Raw genomic sequence first — 18530 nt, 5'->3', positions numbered from 1 at the left:
GGGGTGTCAAACATACGGCCCGTGGGCCAGATCCGGCCCACTGGATAACTTTGCAGAGTAAGAAAATGGCTAAATCCTAAATCCAAGTATTTATTAAAACACACAGCTGTTTTTCGGTTATTTTTGCTCGCCATTCACAGTCAAACTTGAGATAACTGACTTGCAACATGATTCAGATTTTAAGGACACATTTAATCAGTATCTCTGACCAGGGTAACCCCAAACTAAACACAAGTTTAAGACGATGTATTTAATCTTTCTTAAGGCCGTTGTATAAAGTTTTTATTTTTTTTTATTTTTTTATCACTTATTACAAGAATACTGTTGTGTCAATTTTAAATTTTGAATTTCCCCTTCTTTCATGGAGCCTACTGTATTGAACAACCACATTTTGCAACCACCATTGGTTCTCTTACATGCTTGGAAGTGTAGATGGACGAGAAGGGTATTTATTTCGTTGCAATCTGAAACCTCACCACTAGATGCCACTAAATCTTTCCCACTGCTCCATTGACGACATTTTCAAAACTTCATCAGAGAACATGCAGTTTTGTGCTGTGACCAGTGGAGGGCGATGAACATTCATGTTTTTACTCAGGTGACAATCGTCAACTCCACAAGTGTCAAAGAGAGAAGAGTCTATCTGACATCCCTCTCCACCAGACCTACTTGAATTACTCCAATTTATTGCCTTAAGATTATGTTATATTGTTTTATGTTACGAAGTGAATAATTTAATAGTCTGTCTTCTTCTTCTTCTGCCTTTCATGGGAACATGTTCCAATGCAGCTTCCTAACAGTTGTGAATAAGTTAACAAAAGCAAGCTGTAAGATTTGGCCTTCAACTTCTGCTTCTCAGTAAACAGAGGCAGAGAAGAAAATCTCCCCTAAGGAGGAAAGACAGATAAGGCTGCAATTGAATAGAAGGATCATTGTGCATTAAATAAATGCCAAATGACCAAAATGGTATGATCTCCTTCAGCCTAACACAGTGAAAGATTCACCTTTTCAAATGTGTTCTCTGAATATTGCAATTAAACTCTGAAAGACAACTTGTTCTCTATTAATGCATGTTAAATGATGTGCTGTGGCCTGTGGAGGGCACTGAAAATGTGTGTTTTTACTCAGGTGTAAGCAATAATAAGACAAACAAGATATTTAGTGTAATTATTTAATGTTATACAGAGTAGTTGTAGGGATTAATTTGTACACATAAAGGGAAAGAAACACGACACCCCCCATAGTGTTTTCCTATTGTGTTAACAAGAAGATCCAATGGATTGACAAAGAGTAACTGCTGTTAAATCTAAGGTAATAGCCACATCAAAAGGCTCGCCAGTTTTACAAAGGAAAAACAAAATATAAAAGCAAAGTGCCAAGATGTCCTACAAGTTTGTACAACAAAAGACAAAATGTTACAATAAAAATAAGTGTGCAGTATATGGCATTGTGCAATACAGTACATTACAGTTATGGCAACTATATGAAAGATAAAGTTTGACCACTACAAATTATGGCAAAACATGCTGGACAATCAATAAAGTTCACAAAAAGCATATGAAATACAACAAGTCATTTACGAAACTACATGAACATACCCCTTCAAACAAATAAGAAGTGATACAGTTTCATGGCTAGGCAGCAACAACAAAAGGCAGAAATATTCACGTCTATGGGTAAAAGAAACAGCTGATAGTCGAATAAAAATGTCAGTTGATTAAATTGTTTAATATCTACTTTTGACTGACAGTTTCAGAGGCCCTTTCAGCTGCGTCGTATTACAACTGCTAATCGCAAGCACTGCAAGTAAGCTGAAAAAATAACGGCGTTACAGAATGCTGTTTCAATGTAGTATTTATAGGTGTTTCAGTTTACATTATCTGACAAAAAACATATTGTAGCAGCAAGTAAAAATCTTCTATTGGTAACAAATATTTCACAGTTTGTAATGACAGGTGCAAACAACTACTCAGAAATGACATTATGAAGGTTAATAACACTATGCAATTCTCAGAGCAGAAAAAACTGTGGTGGGGAATAAAATGATTGTGCAATGGATTTTAGTGTAAGTTTGCAAAAAAAACCTTTTTGCAATTTCATCAGACTTGGTCATTTCAAAAATGTACTGTATGTAAACATATTGTTACCATTAAGTGATAACATCCAATGATCATGAAACATGTGGTCAGCTATACTGAATCTGTAACAAAATACCTGGTTGAGCTTTTTGCTCACATAATACTGCTGGTGAATACTGATGTTTAATGGAAATGGATCCTAAAACCCAAACAGGGAGATTATGCCATTTCACCATGAAAAAGGGAAAAATGGAGCCCTACTCAGATTCCTGGATGCATTAGGCAGACATACTTTACATCCTGTTGCATTGAAGACAATGTTCTCCATAATGGCAGCATCTTAAAATGCTTGTTCATGGAAGGCCAAACTAATGTTGACTAACTCCCTTGTACAGCTTAAAAAAGGCATGGGACTAGAAATGAATGGACTAAGAAGTGGCTTTATGCCATCTTAGAGGGACGGAGGCATTGGGGCTCGGCCATCTGCCCTCTACAGTCAATGGCTACTGAGTTACCACTGCAGAATTGCTGAGCTCTCTCTAATTGAGGTTGCAGCAGCTCAAGTAACTGATGGTTTTACCCTCACCGGGCATTGGGGCAGTGTCATTGTTGTCCAGCTTGTTCTGCTTGGCCTCTCGAATGAGTTCGCAGGCCAGATCGAGGAAAAGTTTCTCAACATTGTCGGACTCTTTGGCTGAGGTCTCCAGATAGAGCATGCTCTGAGCGTCAGCGAAGTCTTCAGCCCTCTGTCGGAGAACCTCTCTCTTCTCTGCCAGATCTATTTTATTACCTGTAAGACATACAAATGTTATCTATCGACATATCTAACAAGTAAGAACACGGATTCTTGCATCACAACACAGATTATCTCTAGGAACAGTGGTGGGTGGGTGTGGATAAGACAGATGGAAGTGGAGGTGTGTGCGAGTGTGTGGGATGGATGTAAGCAACAGCTTTTTCTCAGAAATGACAAGAATTTCACAGAAGAAATCTCACAAAGAAATATGGCTGCAACTAGGGCTGGGTGATAAAACGATAGCGATATATATTGCGATAGACACGTAATCAATATCAATAAAAAATATGTTGGGTAGAACGTTCGATAATTTCACTGCACTTAATTGGAAGAAACCACAGAAGAGGAAAAAAAGTATTTTTTTATTCAGTATTTACAGACCAAACTGATGTTGAAGCGCGATGTGCAAAAGTGCGACTCGAGTGCAGTAATCTATTTGTGCACAGTGACAGCTCTGATGAAGAGTTTTTGGGACTCGAGTAAGCACACAGCTACACATTGTATTAAATATGTAAAGTCACTGTGTTCTTTTAAAAGGTTTAAGTGAAACCTAGCCTAAGCCCGAACACAGTCTGAGTTAATATACCGGTCCAGTTCAGTTAAGCAAATCATTACCATTAACCATTAACCTGACACACTGTTTCAGGTGTAATATTTGTGTTATAATTGTGTTTCTAATAAAAGTAAATTGAGAAAGTTTTAGAGTATAAACATATGTGTTTATAAATTAATAGTTACTGGTGCATTCAAATGAACCAGTCTTTAATAGAAAAGTGTTTTTCCCAGCATGACCCCCCAAAATAGACTGCGTCTTATACACTGATGCAACACCGTTTTTTACGGTATGTGTACATTTATTGTAGTTTATTAGTGTTTTTCATGGTTGTGTTGACATTTCTTTTCCCTGTCTAATTGATAACTGAGATGATTAAAATCAGAGGAAGGTTATGTTTACAATAAAGGTGTTTAAATTGAATATTTTTTCCCCCTGGTCCTTATTGTAATCATTAAAAAATCAATAATTATCGATATCAACTGATATGAAACACTTTTATCGTGATACAGTTTTCAGCCATATCGCCCAGCCCTAGCTGCAGCTAAGATTATTTTCAATATTGATTAAACTGTTGACTGTTTTCTTTATTAATCAAATTGTTTGAGTGTATACACATTTACAAAACAGTGAAAAATGTCCATCACACAAAATCTTCACGTCTCGTCTGTTTTGCATGTCTATTAAAAAAATGTCCTCAGCTACAAAACTCACGATCAGATTTAAGTGGGCTCAGAAAACCAGGCCATTTAAGAAAATATAGCTTCCTCTCACTGATGAATGAGTCTGATAACAAAGAAGCACATCAGTTATTGACGTATACAGAGTAATGCTTTCTTACCGACTAATATAGTCACCACTTGGTTGTTGGCATACTGCTCAATCTCTCTCAGCCACTCGGGAAGGCACCTGAAGGAGTCCTCACAGGTAATGTCATACGTAAGAATGAGGGCATTGGCACTACGGTAATAACTCTGAGTAATGGAGCGAAATCTCTCCTGTCCAGCTGTGTCCCATATCTGAAGCTGAAAAAACATATATTTGAAAGAAGATTTTAAGCATCAAAAACATTAAAGACACATGCTTTATATATTTAAAATAATTTGAATCTTGGTGTACCTTGACCTTCTCCCCTTTGATTTCCACAGTTTTAATCATGAAATCTACTCCAATTGTAGCCCCTTGTCCAGGTGGAAAAAGGCCCTAAAATAAGCAGATAGAGGAACTTATAATACAATGAATTATATGAATTAAAATAATGGAGCAATTTCAAAATTGTAAGCACAGACTTAAACACACCTGAGTAAAGCGCCGGACGAGACATGTCTTTCCCACTCCAGCATTTCCTATCAGAACTATTTTGAACAGGTAATCATAATCTTCCATACTCATGCTAAACTGGGGAAATGAAGAAAAGAAAGAAAGGGATGATGAATAAATGCATAATACAAAATGACTGCATTTTACTGAAATTATACATTTGTCTTAACGTTATGACACAATTCACCTGAAAACACTGGTCAAATGGATGCTTATAATCTTTCTAATTTATTGCCTTAAGATTATGTTATATTATTTTATGTTACATTGTCTATCAGCGAAGTGAATAATTTAATAGTCTGTCTTCTTCTTCTGCCTTTCATGGGAACAAGTTCCAATGCTGCTTCCCAACAGGTGTGGATAAGTTAACAAAAGCAAGCTGTAAGATTTGGCCTTCAACTTCTGCTTCTCAGTAAACAGGCAGAGAAGAAAATCTCCCCTAAGGAGGAAAGACAGATAAGACTCCAATGGAATAGAAGGATCATTGTGCATTAAATAAAGGATGTTTGGATGATGAAAATGGTATGTTTTGTGACACGCCTGCATGTACAATATGATCTCCTTCAACCCAACAAAGTGGAAGATTCGCCTTTTCAAAGATGTACTCTGAATATTGCGATAAAACTCTGAAAGACAACTTGTTCCCTACTAATGCATCTTAAATTTCCACAACACTGGTAAAGCTATCACACTGCCGTGAAAGCCTGGAGCATGATTTGAAGACAAAACAGGCCCACAGGTCAGTGCTGTCAAGAGAGATCACTGCTTATATTGACCTAAATCATTTTCACAAACAGAAATGTGACAAACCAAGAGTGAAAAATGTTCTGGTTTGAATGTTCAGTTTTTAAATTGAACTTTGGGTTTATCTCATTTGCATTGCATAAATACACTGATTTGCATGTTGCTAACTTAATAAAACTGTAATTCATGTCTCTGGTAATGACATAGAGTAGACTATACATATTTATAACATTTACATTTTTAAGATCTCAAAGGGTGAGCACAGTATGAGACCAACACTATACAGTTAGACAGAGATGATGTAAGGATTTCACTTGACCCAACATTCCCATTATATCATATGAAATGTACACTCTTTGCTTGGCTGCAGGTTTAGGGGGACATGCATCACTTTTGGGGGGGATTATTTAACACTGCTGGAGTGAATCAAATCTGCAAAATTAAACACAAAGATGTAGCTTCTGGATCTTGTTCTGTTGTCAGTACCCACAGCTGCATGTGAGATGCACGTAAACACGGCAAGAAACACGAAATGTCAGTATCCTCTGCAGCAGCGTTACATCTGAAGCAGGCCCATATCTATATGGATATTACTATATCTGTGTTCAAAATGCTTTTTTAACAAATCTAACTGTTGCTTGCTAAATAGTGGTATCACTGCCTCTGACGATCATTATAACGAAGCACATTTAGGGTTAAATTCAAACTAGAATGCTTCATATAAATGTCCTTTCCCTGTGTCGCATTTCTTACTTAGACCTTTAATCTCGTCTAACCATCCCTAAACACGACACCATGCCGTTCACACTCAATCTGAATCAACGCTTCGTTTCTTCTGGATCAGCTCTTCTATTCAGTGTGAGTTGATAGCCATTAGGGCGCAGCTAGCAACAGTAGCAACTAGCAGCTACCGTGTGACTCTGGCCATTTTGGCAATATCTGCAGATCCAGGAGACAAACATGTAAGTCAGCCCTGAGGATCGGGTCTGAAAATAGATTGCACTTACCAAAAAAACCGGGGATATCCCCGGACTTTGAACTACTTGGTATGCATAGGTCACCTCATCAAATAGGCAAAGCCTGAGCAGGGCAGAGCATAATTCCTCTGGCTGTGTATCCTCAGCAGCCTGTCTGATGGAGGAGGAGGAGGAGGAGGAGGAGGAGGAGGACTGCACTTCAATGATGTCATCAGTGCACATGCAAACTAACTATTACATCTACTCTTTTATTCCACTGTATTTCATAGAGAATACACTTTTTCATAATTATATGTATCCAAGGCACGTATTCTTTAAGAACTGAATTAAAGGGACATGTTTTTACAGCTTTTTTTGTGTTTTTGAGGACATAATAGTCTAGAAAAAAACATTTTGTTTGCTAAGACAAACTATATTTAGGTCAGTCAGGAATTATTCATACAGGTGTAGCTTTTTTTCATTTTATATACTTTTTATAAAATGTTATCTCATTTAGATGTGCGTCAAATATAAATATTAAGAAAAAATATATTTGTGTATGAAATATGTTGCCAAAGTAATTATCCCAAATTCTACTTACTATTTTTCATGCTACTGTCCTAATTCTAATAAAATATATCTTATTGTATTAACTTTACTTACTGACAAATATGGCTACAAAACTATCATGTGACCACTCAATTAGCAAGTCCTATAAAGGCCACTAACTGACTCTGCATATGTAATTATATATAATATTGTTGGTAATATTAGTAAGTCATCATTTTAGCTAGAGCTAGTTAATGCTAGCACCCAAAACTGGCTGGCAGGAGTAGTTAATGGTCTTTTTTAAAAATTACATATTAATTTATTGTACATAAATGCAATGTAACAACAACAATAATAGTAATGATAATAATAACAATAATAATGATAATACAAATAATGACAATAGTGACATGACACTGTCATAACTGTTACATGACACAGTCATGAACATGTCATAAACATTATGTCAATGTCATAAACGTTTATGATTGTTGTCATTAAGTGTCATTCGGTTTTTGTAATGACAAGTTGACATTGTTTGGGTTGTCTTAATCATGACAACTTCACATAAAATTTGTTTGGGATGTCCTTATTATGACAACTTGACACTAATCAAAGTGACATTACCAGACAATGTATTTTTCAAGTTGACATAATAAGGACATCCCAAACAAATTTAATGTCAAGTTGTCATGAGTTATGACAGTGTCATGCCACTCTTATGACGATACCTTCAAGTAAAGTGTTACCGTTATGGGTATAGCACCTTTTATTCAATAAATCTAGCTCAACGTGCTTTACAACAAAAATGTACATAAACCAAGTGCTTCACATCACTAGACCAATGTTTTAAAAAAGAACAGAAAAGAAAGAGGAAATAAATAAATACATTAATGTGATATAAGATGGAATACAATAATTAAAATAACAAAACAGATATTACATAATAAAAGTAGCTAAAAAATAGAATAAAAACAATATATAAAATCAAGTAAAAATACAAAAAAGTGCAGTATTGACTCATAGAAAAGCCAAAAATAAAAGCTAAAAGGAAGATTTTTTTTAAAGGTTTATCTCCTGATTTGGCTGATAGCGAATAAAATGAAATGAAATGTGAATTAGCACGATTGTGGAACTAATACGGCTCTGAGTTGTTGTGGCCGGACGTCTCTTTCGGTTGCACACCATGCCCTTGACTTCCTACGAGAGGTGATAGCCGATGAGTAGCATCCTGTAGCCTTGAGGTCAGTCAAATCTCTGAATTAAAGGTGAATTGGTCGCCATGGGGTTCATACCAGATGAGGGGAAGGTTCTCCCTCCTCCGGCGATCCTTAACAGGAATTCATTCTGGCTCGCTGGCGTCGGCTGGTGCACGGCGATGCTTCATAATGCCCTCAACCACAGGCCACCGCTGAAATCAGGTTAGCGTGTCTGCTAAGCTGCCTTTTTTAGACTTTACACTCAGACATAATGCAGCATTTCATCCCCAAAAATCATCGAAAATCTGCCATGATATAATGCATTTAAGGTCACAATGTTATGTGGCAGTGGAGCTTAAATTAACTTGTTGTGACACCTTCGTTTCAATAGCTAACTGTGTGTGTTTACCTAGTTAAAGCTAAAGCTAGTATCCTCTGGTTTCATTACAACAGGAAAATGGCATAAGGTTACACATTATTAGTTACCCTGTTTGAAATGTATTGAGTAATGTAACTATTTCAATTACTTAATCAATGTAATGTAACTTATTACATTTGATGACTTTTCTAATCAATGTTTTCAGCTGTTAGGGTAAATGTACCCATTAAGCACCAACATCTTAAGTTCAAATGTTTTTCATGGATACTGACATGATTTATAAGGGAGATCATTTCTTTTAAAGCAAGATTTATCTTTCATTTGAAAATGTATTCATTAGTTCATGTACATTTTTGAATATAAAAAAAGATATTTGATGAAAAAAGTCAAAAGTCTGGCATGGGCTTAATTGGTACTGTGACAAAATTTAAGCCCATTTCATGATTTATTTACAAAATATAAATAAAAAGTATTGTTTTCAAAGGAGTAAAAACAGCAATATATGTATACAGTAACATGTTAAATATTAAAAAATGAGGGAAAAATCTGACTTTAGATGTAACCCCCTTTGTAATCATCAACATTAGTGTAATTTAAGTTTCTCAGTAACTGTAACAGATTGCAGCTACATTTATTTCACTAATTAAAATACATTACACTGTTACATTTAACTAGTGACTCCCCAACACTTCATATCAGGTACATTACAAATTAACTATAAAGTAATTGATTAGTGCTTTGATTCAGACATTAGTATACTTTGTATCTGCTCTATTTTATACAAATGGATAATAAACTCATTTCCAGGGTCTGTCTTACAATTTTAGTTTTAGGGCTTTCATTGGCTCTTAACTGGATATTCCATATGATATAAGTCAAATTAGGTTTCTTTTATTTCTGTATTCTAGTTAACTCTCCTGATGTCCTCAGGTCACTTTTGGCTTAGGAGGACAACAGGTGTTAACTAAAAATGAGGTATAGTTTCATTTATACGAGGCCTATTGACCATAATTTCCAAAAATATGTGTAAAATTTGTGGTAATAACTTTAAATGATGTTGGTTAAAAGGGTGTAACACATAATTGGGTGATAATTTATACCGTTATGTTTTATAAACAGTCAAACCAAACCAAACCAAACCATTTTGACCTGGGAGAACAAAAGTTGCACTGTTGATGGGAAGACAACAGGAGGGTTAAATCATGTAGCAGGTAGATTTGGTGACAAGATTTAAATGTGACTGCTCCCTGTATTGAAACATGAGGCTAAATTGGTTGTTGAGCATATTGCCTAAAGGATGAGTTCACCAATTTTTCAAATATGTACTAAAACAACAGTCGGATGCCTAATTAAACATTTACATAGTTTTTTTTGCCACAATCATTCTTCTTTTTCATACTGACCATTAGAACATCCATCCATAATGCACCTGCAGTGTAAGTGATGTTGGTCAAAATCCACAATGTGAAAACATTTATTTAAATTTGATCTGAAACTAATATGAAGCTTCAACTGTGCAAATGAGTTCAATCAAGTAGATATCTTTCAATGTTGGGCTTTTGAGTACCAAAGTTCCTCTTTTTGTGACTATACTTTCACCACAGCTCAACAGGGAAACACTAAGAGGGATTTTGATGCTAAAAATACTGTAAGTGTGGCATATTTCCACTTGATATGACTAATGAAGCCTCATATAAGCTTCAGATAAACTTTTAAAATGCATTTTTGCCTCCATCACTTGCATTGCAAGCCCATTTGAAAGAAATCTTATAAAAGTCAGTATGAACAGGAGGAATGATTACAGTGAGGAAAGTTAATATTATGTGCTTAAAGCACAGCCACATTATCTGCCCTATTTTCCCTTTTTTTAGGTGTTCACCGACAAGTCCTGCTGTCAACAATCGGTTGGTTCATCGGCTACCATATTACAAAGTATGAAAATTACACTTATGCCAGACTTGATCGTGACATGAATGAGTACATTAGACTCCACCCAGACGAATTTGCAGCGAAGGGTAAGTGAATTTTGAAAATCCAATAATACTGCTGCCTTCTTGAATAATAATTAAAGCAGATTTGTGCACCTGGTTTATATGTTGTATCATTTCAAATCTTTCTGGTGAAAATTTGTGGGACTGTATGTTTGGATTTTATACATAAACATTGTGTTCAAAGGGGCGGCCAGTGCTTGTTTTATTGACAGTATTATATTTTAATATCTTTTTCTGCTTATTTGTATTCTTTTGTGTATGTTTTTGTTATTCCATTCTACACAGACATACAGTATGTGCTTTAATATTTTTTCATATATTTTATCATCACTAATAGCAATCATATACTGATCACAGTTCAAAATCTTAAAACATAGTCAATATTTAGTATGAGCTACATGCTGTGTCATAATTTCTACTTCTTGTGTTTGCTTTGCTTCAGGACAAAAATATGGTGCCTCATTAATGTATGTAACCAAAGTGTTTATCTCCATTTTCTTTTATCTCACCAGAAAAAAAGACCTTTGCAGAAATCATCGAGCCTTTCCATCCCATACGCTAAGTGTTGGCAGCTGGTGACATGGAAGAGAGGGGGGAGAGGGAAATATTTCGCAGACTACCATCTGTCTTTAGTGGTCTTTTTGTGAGCTCTTTCTGTCATATATTCTGTGAAATATAACTATGTATATAATAAAAATACTCCAATTTAAAAAAAAAAAAAAAAAAAAATATTGACTGACATTTTCCTCATGAGTCAAAACAATTAGCATTATTCTCTTTTAAGGTTGCATTTCCTTCATGATCAAGAATATTTTTTCCTTTGTTATAAATATAAAAATCAAACAGTATTGCCACTTTCAGTTGATTGTTAGAGTTAAATGAAGAGAAATATATTATTAGTTTTGGGGTTGTACACTTTTATTCCATATTAAGTTAGACACAAAAGGGCACTGCAAGTAAACGGTTCAGACAATTTAGATGTTAAGGTGACTTTGCCCAATATACTATGCTTTAACAAACATCAGATGTTGAAATTTCTTCTATTTTGCCACTCCAATGATGTCCATATACTTGTCAGTAAGGCTCTGAGACTTCTTGGTGAGGTCGCTCATCACAGAAAACAGTCCACTCAGGTGAAAACGGAAGAGTACTTCTGGATCTGTGTCCAAGAGAGGCTCCAGAGTCTTGTTGAGCGTGTTGTTCTTGGCTTTGTGGTCATCCAGTGGAACCAGGCCGCTCTCCACTATGTTTCTTATGGCTTTGAGCATCAGGTAGTTGCCGTACAGGTCGCAGCAGGACTCCTCTGCGGCTTCACAGTCCCACACCTCATCGGCCGGCACGTCTCTCAGCAAGCTGGGCAAGAGAATGGTCTTCTCCATATCATTGATGGTTGAGCTGTATCGCCTCAGAGCCAAGAGGAGGCTTTTTTTGTTAAATTTGGACTCGGCAGACTGCATGATTCTAGCAGGATGTGGTTGGTTGTTCCTGTGCTGTGGTGTCAGACAGCAATGTGCAGCGCAAAGCCATGAGAGCAAGGACTGGTGAATTTATCCGTGAGCCATCGGTGGGTTGATCAATGTGGTTATGTAATTACATCAGCCGATATACATTTAGAAACGCTTTGGGTGCTATGTGGAGTCAAACTCTTATCTTTATTTGGTTTACAGGACATGCTGTTTCTCAGAGTTCATAATAATGTTGGACGAGACCGAAATGAACCTCTGTCAAATCATTAACCATGCTCACCATTATGTTTGAACGACCTCAGTATAAAGGGATGCCATGGTTTGATATTGATTAACTTAAAAAAAAAAATGAGCTGAGGGTTTTGAACCAGTAAAAAAGTAAAGAACCACAGTGTTAAGTCAAGGTCAGCCATGTTTAGATTGGCAGCTTATCATCCAGATTTGAACTCTTGGATCATCTGTTGTCTGTGTGCAAATAGTGCTGCTAAAGGAACTCAGATGATGAGTCTTTAAAAAGAAAATCAAGCTTTATTATGGTCACGATATAATCAAAAAATAGGAAAATCACCACTGCATAAATATGGTCTCAGTACAAAAGATTATTCTGGTCATGTTCCCCTCTAAATGAAATGACAGCTGATCATAGGGCTCTTTGTTCTTTTTATGTGTGTGACAAGCTCTGATATTTTCTGCATAAATGGAAATGAAAGCTCTGAGGCAGTCTGTTTTTTGGCAGACTAGATGAGAAGAGAAGCCAAGCGCCACCCTGAACATAAAAAATAGTTTGTGTTACAAAGATTATTGTTTAGAACATGGTAGCTGCTCTTGTAAATATGAAACTGGTGGATTTGACCAGGTTTTCCCAACCCTAATAGTTACAAAACCTGCATCTTGTTAACAATGAGTCTTTTTAAGGCATACTTACCATCTCTTTAGATTTGAAATTGATAAAGAAAATTGATAAACTTGAAATATGAAAGTTGAAGGGTGTATTGAGCACCAAGCATTCATCGGTTATTGATTGACCCATAAAAATGTGGTCCTTCAGCATGTGATATTATGAAGGATCTTTTGTGCTATGTTTTTAACATTTGCTCTTGATTATTGAACATTGCCTTCACATTTTCTAATGTATGCTACATAACAAACAAAGAGCCCAACACAAAATATAGTTACGCCATCAACTCAAGGAAAGAAAATCTTAGTTGTGTGCAATGTGGATATGTCTGGAAGCTTGTATTATTTTTACTGCTGCATATGTGGTGGAAACTGAAGAATCACACAGTAAACTGTACTAGAGGCAACATTTTCTTAAAAAACAAAACACATTGTATTGACTTAAGGCAGTATTGTAACCTTAATTACAGTGAAATACAATGAAACATTACATTTCTTACAGTATACATTTTTACATTCAGCCACTACATTACTAGACAGTTACCATTCAGTTTTTTTTATACAGACAATAGTGTAGTTTCCCAAGCAGATCTTACAAGACCAAAAACACAAAATGAAGTACAAACAGTCTCTGGACATAAGAAGTGTAATAAATTCAGCTTTTCAGTTATCTCTAACTAAATTAAACAGAATTAATATTCAAATTCAATGTTTCATTGTCTGTTGAAATGATATTAAAAATAATGCCAAAGCTGTCCAAGACATTTTGGACTGAAGTATACTGCTCTGCTTTTCACTTTGTCCCTGACAGTTCTGCAACACAGTTATGTTCAAAGAGGCCCTCCAGTAAACTGATGAAGTGAATTAAAATGTTTTATCCACATTACTTTGAGCCATCAACTCAAACCATGTTGGGAACCAAAAGCAGATGGGCCTCGCCTCATTGAATTTCTCCAAACACACCACCTATCACAGGTGTTAACCCTTGACAAAACTGAATGGCCACCGTACAAGAGACGTGAGAGCACAAGCAGAGGCAGGAGGGCACTTTTTCTGTTTCCCTTGGGCGACATACAGAGAGATCATATATGCATGGGACTGTTCACTTAGAGTTCATTATGTGCCATCAGAAATAGAAAATGGCTCTTCATCAAGCACATACACTCTTTCCTCAAAACTGCTGCATTCTTTAAAAAAAAATCCACCAAAAATGATGTCGACTTTCCGTACTATCCAGCTTGTTGATTCCTGATTCATTTCACAGCTTTCTTTTGACCCTTGATAATGATTTCCAGGACGTGGGTAAGATCCATCATCTTGCTGAGCATTTCCATGATGTCGGGATGCTCCCTCGCTCCAGTGATGAACTCCTCCAGCGTCAGCTCACCTGAGAAATGGCAAAGATTTTTTTTTAAATTACACATTTTGAAGATTATTGGTTGTCATGATGGGGCTTATTATTTTAAAGGGACAAATGATATATTAAGAAATTACACAGCTATCAGAATGTTTATTGATACTTCCTATGCATCTGTTATTTCAGTCTTAATACAAAGAAGCTCTGGACAAGGCTGGTCAAGTTGACATTATTTCCAACCAGGAACACTGTTCTTATGTTCAAGGTTAATAAACCATGCTATCATCAGTAGAGTATTTGTTACCTTCTCCTTTGGTATCGATCTTTTCATATACAAGTGTCACAATCTCTTCTGGAGGGGTGTCGTAAATCCTGGTGATGTCTTGAATAGCCTGTTGAATGAGTGTACACATTTAGTTGTTCAGCATTAACTTGCATGGGGCTATCAGTTTAATATAACTCTTTGCCTACAACCACAGCATTTTGCAACCTGGGTCATAAGTAGAGTAATAATAGCTGCACTCACTCATTTATAATGGTGTAAAGGTGTCATGTAATCTGTTATGAGGTTGCTTTCCCTCCTTTAGTCAGTGAATTAGGTCATAGACAAGGCCATAATTAGACCCGGGGTTAGGTAAGAAGCCCCCTGGATTATGTGGTATGTCTAGTTCATTGCCAGTAAAACCTACTTCCGCACTTTCAGAGCTAAGCCTCAAGATTCAGGGAACTGTGAGGGGCCCAGTTCTGCAGAACTGTGTCAATGTAATTATGAAACTTCCCAGAAAAAAAAATACTGTACCTTAAATATAGTCTCCATTTCATCCTTGTCAATTTTCCCGTTTCCATCTTGATCAAAGAGCTTGAAGTACCACTTTAGTTTTTGGTTAATTTCCCCTTTCAGTAATAAACTTATTGCTGCTATATATTCAACAAAGTCCATGTAGCCATCCTGCAAAAGAGCAAATAAAAAATAAAGTTAGGAAAATGGTGCACTGTAAAATCAAAATGTATTTCACACTCCACTATTAAGATTAAGACCAGAATTGTGCAATCTAGGATTACTGTAGTTGTAGGAGTGGTAGTAATTATCATCCTATGCGAGGGTAATATGAGTGAGGCAATTCTGAGGAAACTATTGTAGATGTGAGACTTTAAATCATGTGCAACCAATGTGCAATTTGTACAATCTTAAGCTTTGTGGAAGAGAGCAGGAGTTAACAAGTTGTTCCTGAACTGTTTATGTAACATGAGTCGAGAAATGACAATCTCTGATCACTCTAAATGTAAAATCTAAAATATTTTCTTATCTCCCATTGCAAAGTTGGATTTTGATACAAGAGAACCGATTTATTCAACAAGGTACATGCATCAGTAATTGATCAAGCAGATGTCCTATCAGCTCACTGGAATATTATTGGTACTTTTCACCTCTTTTCAGAGAATCATACAGTCTATTTTTTTATGGACAGAGAAGAAGAGACTTGTTTAGGTGTTTTCTTACCCCATCCATGTCAAAGGTAAAGAAGACCTGGTCCACATAGCTGCTGGCCTCCTCCGTCATACCGTTCATCTCAAGCATAGTCTTGAGCTCGAAGAGTGTGATAAGTCCTGAAGGAGACTCCTTCATAAATTTGGTATACCAGTGATGCATGTCCTCCTCCAGGATATCATCCAGGTTGGAGCTGTAGGAACCCATTATTCCTCCAGAGATTTGAGTTTGTCCACTGTCCTAGGAATCCTGAGAGTTAGTGCTGAAGCTGAGCTGTGTGAGGACAGTGGTCGTGTAGAGCACTGGCAGCACTGAGGTCTGGTTGAAATATCATCAACGGCAGCCGTAATCTTTAAGTCTTGGGAGAGCCTAAAGGGGAGATAACCCTTTAATGGGATAACTGCAGAGGTTTTCCTAGAACTTCAGGACACTGCAGTCTCTAAGTGGTTAAAATGTGGTTGAATAATATCCACGAAATTGGAGCTCCGGTGTGCAACAAGGGAAGCTCCCTCAGATTTTAGAGCTTGCTACTGAGAGAAATTAATTGTTTGATTTAAGAACTTTGCTTTGATGGGGACAAATGTGCATTTATTATAGATGTTTTATTATTATTAATTTTTCATTATTTATGTGCTTTTATTTTTTCTCAGTTTTTACATTGCAATATTTTCGTAACTACATATTCTCACCTGCATAATCATGTTTATGTATGCATGCAAGTAAATAATCAAATTGTGCCCATGTAGCTATGAACTCACTCACAAAGGTTAATCACACCTGTCTGGGATTCCTCTGGGGATTCCTTTTGGAAACAACTTATCCTCTTTACAAACATGGAGCTATTTCTGTGCTACAAAACATACATTAAGCTTATTTTAATATATTACATAAAAGTTATTATTGTCAACATAAAGTGTCTTAGTAAGGTTGTTGGGCCAGCTTCAGTGCACCTTGGCATTTATTCTACAAGTGTCTGAACTCTACTGGAGGGATAAACAACATTGTTCCTAAATATATTCTTTCATTTGGTGTTTTGATGATGTAGATAGCTGTCTAACACGTTGATCAAAAATATCCCATAGGTGTTAAAATGGGTTGAGATCTGGTGACTAGAATGGTCATAGTATCTGATTCACTATTCAAACCATTCAGTGACCCCTCGTGCACTGTGGATGGAGGCAATATCATCCTGGAAGAGACCATTCCCATCAGGATAGAAATGTTTCATCATAGGATAAAGGTGATCACTCAGAACAACTTTATATTAATTTGCAGTGACCCTTCCCTCTAATAGGACAAGTGGACCCAAACCATGTCAGCAAAATGAACCCACCAGCATAACAGAGCCACCGGATCCCCTCACAGTAGGGATTAAGTATTCTGACCTGTGCTGCCCTCTTTATTTACACCACACGTGCTCTTGCCCAAATGTCGAGAATAAGGTGAATGATGACTCATCTGCCCATATCACTTTTTTCCACATCTCTGTAGACCAGTGTTGATGGTTTTCGCACCACTGGACTCTCAACTGTGCATTTATCTTTGTAATGAGGGGTTTATGCACTGGAGCACTATTATAATATCCCTATCTATGTAATTGTCAATTGACTGTTCTTGCTGACATAGTCTGATCACGTCCTGTGTCACCTAAGGAAGAGTTGCTCATCACACCAATGCACAAGCATCATGGTCATTATATGTGGGTTGTTGACCACAGTTTCCAATTATATTTGCTGATGTCTTTCCCATAGATCTAAATTCAGGTGTCACTTTAGTCACTGTTCCTATTTAAACAGCAGCCAGTTGAGCAGTCTTTGTGACTGAAGCACCTGCCAACATTTAGCAATCAATGTGTGTGTGTGTGTGTGTGTGTGTGTGTGTGTGTGTGTGTGTGTGTGTGTGTGTGTGTGTGTGTGTGTGTGTGTGTGTGTGAGAGTGTGTGCGTGTGTGTGCATGTTTTGTGTGTATCTATGAAACTACCTGCTGTGAAAAAGATCTACAGCCAAGCCAGGTCTATTACAACTTGGAGGTATTTTATAATTTACTGTGGGGCAGAAAATTACAAAACGTTAAACATTTTCAGTCCCTTTAAGCCTTAGTTTTAATGATTCAAACTTAACCTCTGAGACATAAACATGCAGAGGGGTGATGGGTTCATGTGTTCTTGTTTGTTTTTTCTCAATAATGAGGAAAGAAAGTATTATGCTTAAAAAAACTGAAACTTTGTATGTGAACTATGTAATCCATGTATGTAAACTGTGTTGACACTGACGTGACAACAGGATTAAGCATATTAAAGACTTTTTTAAGATAATGTACATAATCATCCATCTAATGACACCAACTGAAAGCTTGTGATATATGCCAGTATTAGTCTTGACACAATTAAGAGTAGATTTATCTGTGACACACTTTTGAGTCTATATATATATATATAGGAAAAAAAGTGCACACACCTAAAAATGGTTTAAATACATGTTTAACCAGCACTGCTGACCCATGACCTAAGTGTGTCTCTGCATGACTGATTTAAGGATTACAGGTACGGCTCGAGAGTAGTGAATTACTGTTTAAAACCCACCGACTATCAAAGCTCAGAGTGCTTATTATAGTAGATCTGGCTTTAGACGATTAGCGGTTCTCAAAATAGGATGAATAGATGGACCACCAGTCACTCCTGACAGCCCAGGCAGCTAGTATCTATTGGGCATACACAGTCAAAACCCATGCTGCTGTGTTGTGCCATGGCATATGAG

General features: G+C 36.6%; 4 protein-coding genes across 4 annotated transcripts; 1 reads left to right on the top strand and 3 right to left on the bottom strand.

Annotated features, from left to right (window-relative positions):
• Nucleotides 1–1163: 1163 nt before the first annotated feature.
• On the bottom strand, nucleotides 1164–6607 carry rab30 (RAB30, member RAS oncogene family). Its single transcript, XM_062419048.1, has 5 exons — nucleotides 6499–6607; nucleotides 4727–4825; nucleotides 4547–4630; nucleotides 4269–4452; nucleotides 1164–2868 (listed from the first exon to the last, which is right to left on the bottom strand). Exons 2-5 carry the CDS (start codon nucleotides 4817–4819, stop codon nucleotides 2618–2620), a joined length of 612 nt encoding a protein of 203 aa, XP_062275032.1. The 5' UTR covers nucleotides 4820–4825; nucleotides 6499–6607; the 3' UTR covers nucleotides 1164–2617.
• Nucleotides 6608–8177: 1570 nt separating this feature from the next.
• ndufc2 (NADH:ubiquinone oxidoreductase subunit C2) lies at nucleotides 8178–11216 on the top strand. The gene is made up of 3 exons (XM_062419051.1): nucleotides 8178–8417; nucleotides 10446–10589; nucleotides 11078–11216. Exons 1-3 carry the CDS (start codon nucleotides 8279–8281, stop codon nucleotides 11125–11127), a joined length of 333 nt encoding a protein of 110 aa, XP_062275035.1. The 5' UTR covers nucleotides 8178–8278; the 3' UTR covers nucleotides 11128–11216.
• Nucleotides 10777–12096, bottom strand: thrsp (thyroid hormone responsive). The gene has a single exon (XM_062419050.1). The coding sequence runs from the start codon at nucleotides 12020–12022 to the stop codon at nucleotides 11606–11608; it is 417 nt and encodes a 138-aa protein (XP_062275034.1). The 5' UTR covers nucleotides 12023–12096; the 3' UTR covers nucleotides 10777–11605.
• A 2085-nt stretch (nucleotides 12097–14181) lies between these two features.
• On the bottom strand, nucleotides 14182–15981 carry guca1c (guanylate cyclase activator 1C). Its single transcript, XM_062419049.1, has 4 exons — nucleotides 15787–15981; nucleotides 15085–15234; nucleotides 14590–14677; nucleotides 14182–14315 (listed from the first exon to the last, which is right to left on the bottom strand). Exons 1-4 carry the CDS (start codon nucleotides 15979–15981, stop codon nucleotides 14182–14184), a joined length of 567 nt encoding a protein of 188 aa, XP_062275033.1.
• Between the last annotated feature and the right edge of the window lie 2549 nt (nucleotides 15982–18530).

Source organism: Scomber scombrus, chromosome 5 (genome assembly GCF_963691925.1).
Source record: "Scomber scombrus chromosome 5, fScoSco1.1, whole genome shotgun sequence".
Classification (NCBI taxonomy): domain Eukaryota; kingdom Metazoa; phylum Chordata; class Actinopteri; order Scombriformes; family Scombridae; genus Scomber; species Scomber scombrus.
Note: the sequence above shows the minus strand (reverse complement) of the source record. Positions and strands in the feature narration are given on the sequence as shown.

Excerpts from the sequence above, each read along its gene's own strand:
- rab30 (XM_062419048.1), bottom strand. The coding sequence starts at position 4,819 with ATGAGTATGGAAGATTATGATTACCTGTTCAAAATAGTTCTGATAGGA. Across the intron at positions 4,631-4,726 it reads TCGTCCGGCGCTTTACTCAG|GGCCTTTTTCCACCTGGACA; the intron begins GTGTGTTTAAGT and ends TGCTTATTTTAG. Across the intron at positions 4,453-4,546 it reads TCAAAGGGGAGAAGGTCAAG|CTTCAGATATGGGACACAGC; the intron begins GTACACCAAGAT and ends ATGTTTTTTCAG.
- ndufc2 (XM_062419051.1), top strand. The coding sequence starts at position 8,279 with ATGGGGTTCATACCAGATGAGGGGAAGGTTCTCCCTCCTCCGGCGATC. Across the intron at positions 8,418-10,445 it reads CAGGCCACCGCTGAAATCAG|GTGTTCACCGACAAGTCCTG; the intron begins GTTAGCGTGTCT and ends CCCTTTTTTTAG. Across the intron at positions 10,590-11,077 it reads AGACGAATTTGCAGCGAAGG|AAAAAAAGACCTTTGCAGAA; the intron begins GTAAGTGAATTT and ends TTATCTCACCAG.
- thrsp (XM_062419050.1), bottom strand. The coding sequence starts at position 12,022 with ATGCAGTCTGCCGAGTCCAAATTTAACAAAAAAAGCCTCCTCTTGGCT.
- guca1c (XM_062419049.1), bottom strand. The coding sequence starts at position 15,981 with ATGGGTTCCTACAGCTCCAACCTGGATGATATCCTGGAGGAGGACATG. Across the intron at positions 14,678-15,084 it reads AAATGGAGACTATATTTAAG|GCTATTCAAGACATCACCAG; the intron begins GTACAGTATTTT and ends CTCATTCAACAG. Across the intron at positions 14,316-14,589 it reads GATCGATACCAAAGGAGAAG|GTGAGCTGACGCTGGAGGAG; the intron begins GTAACAAATACT and ends GCCATTTCTCAG.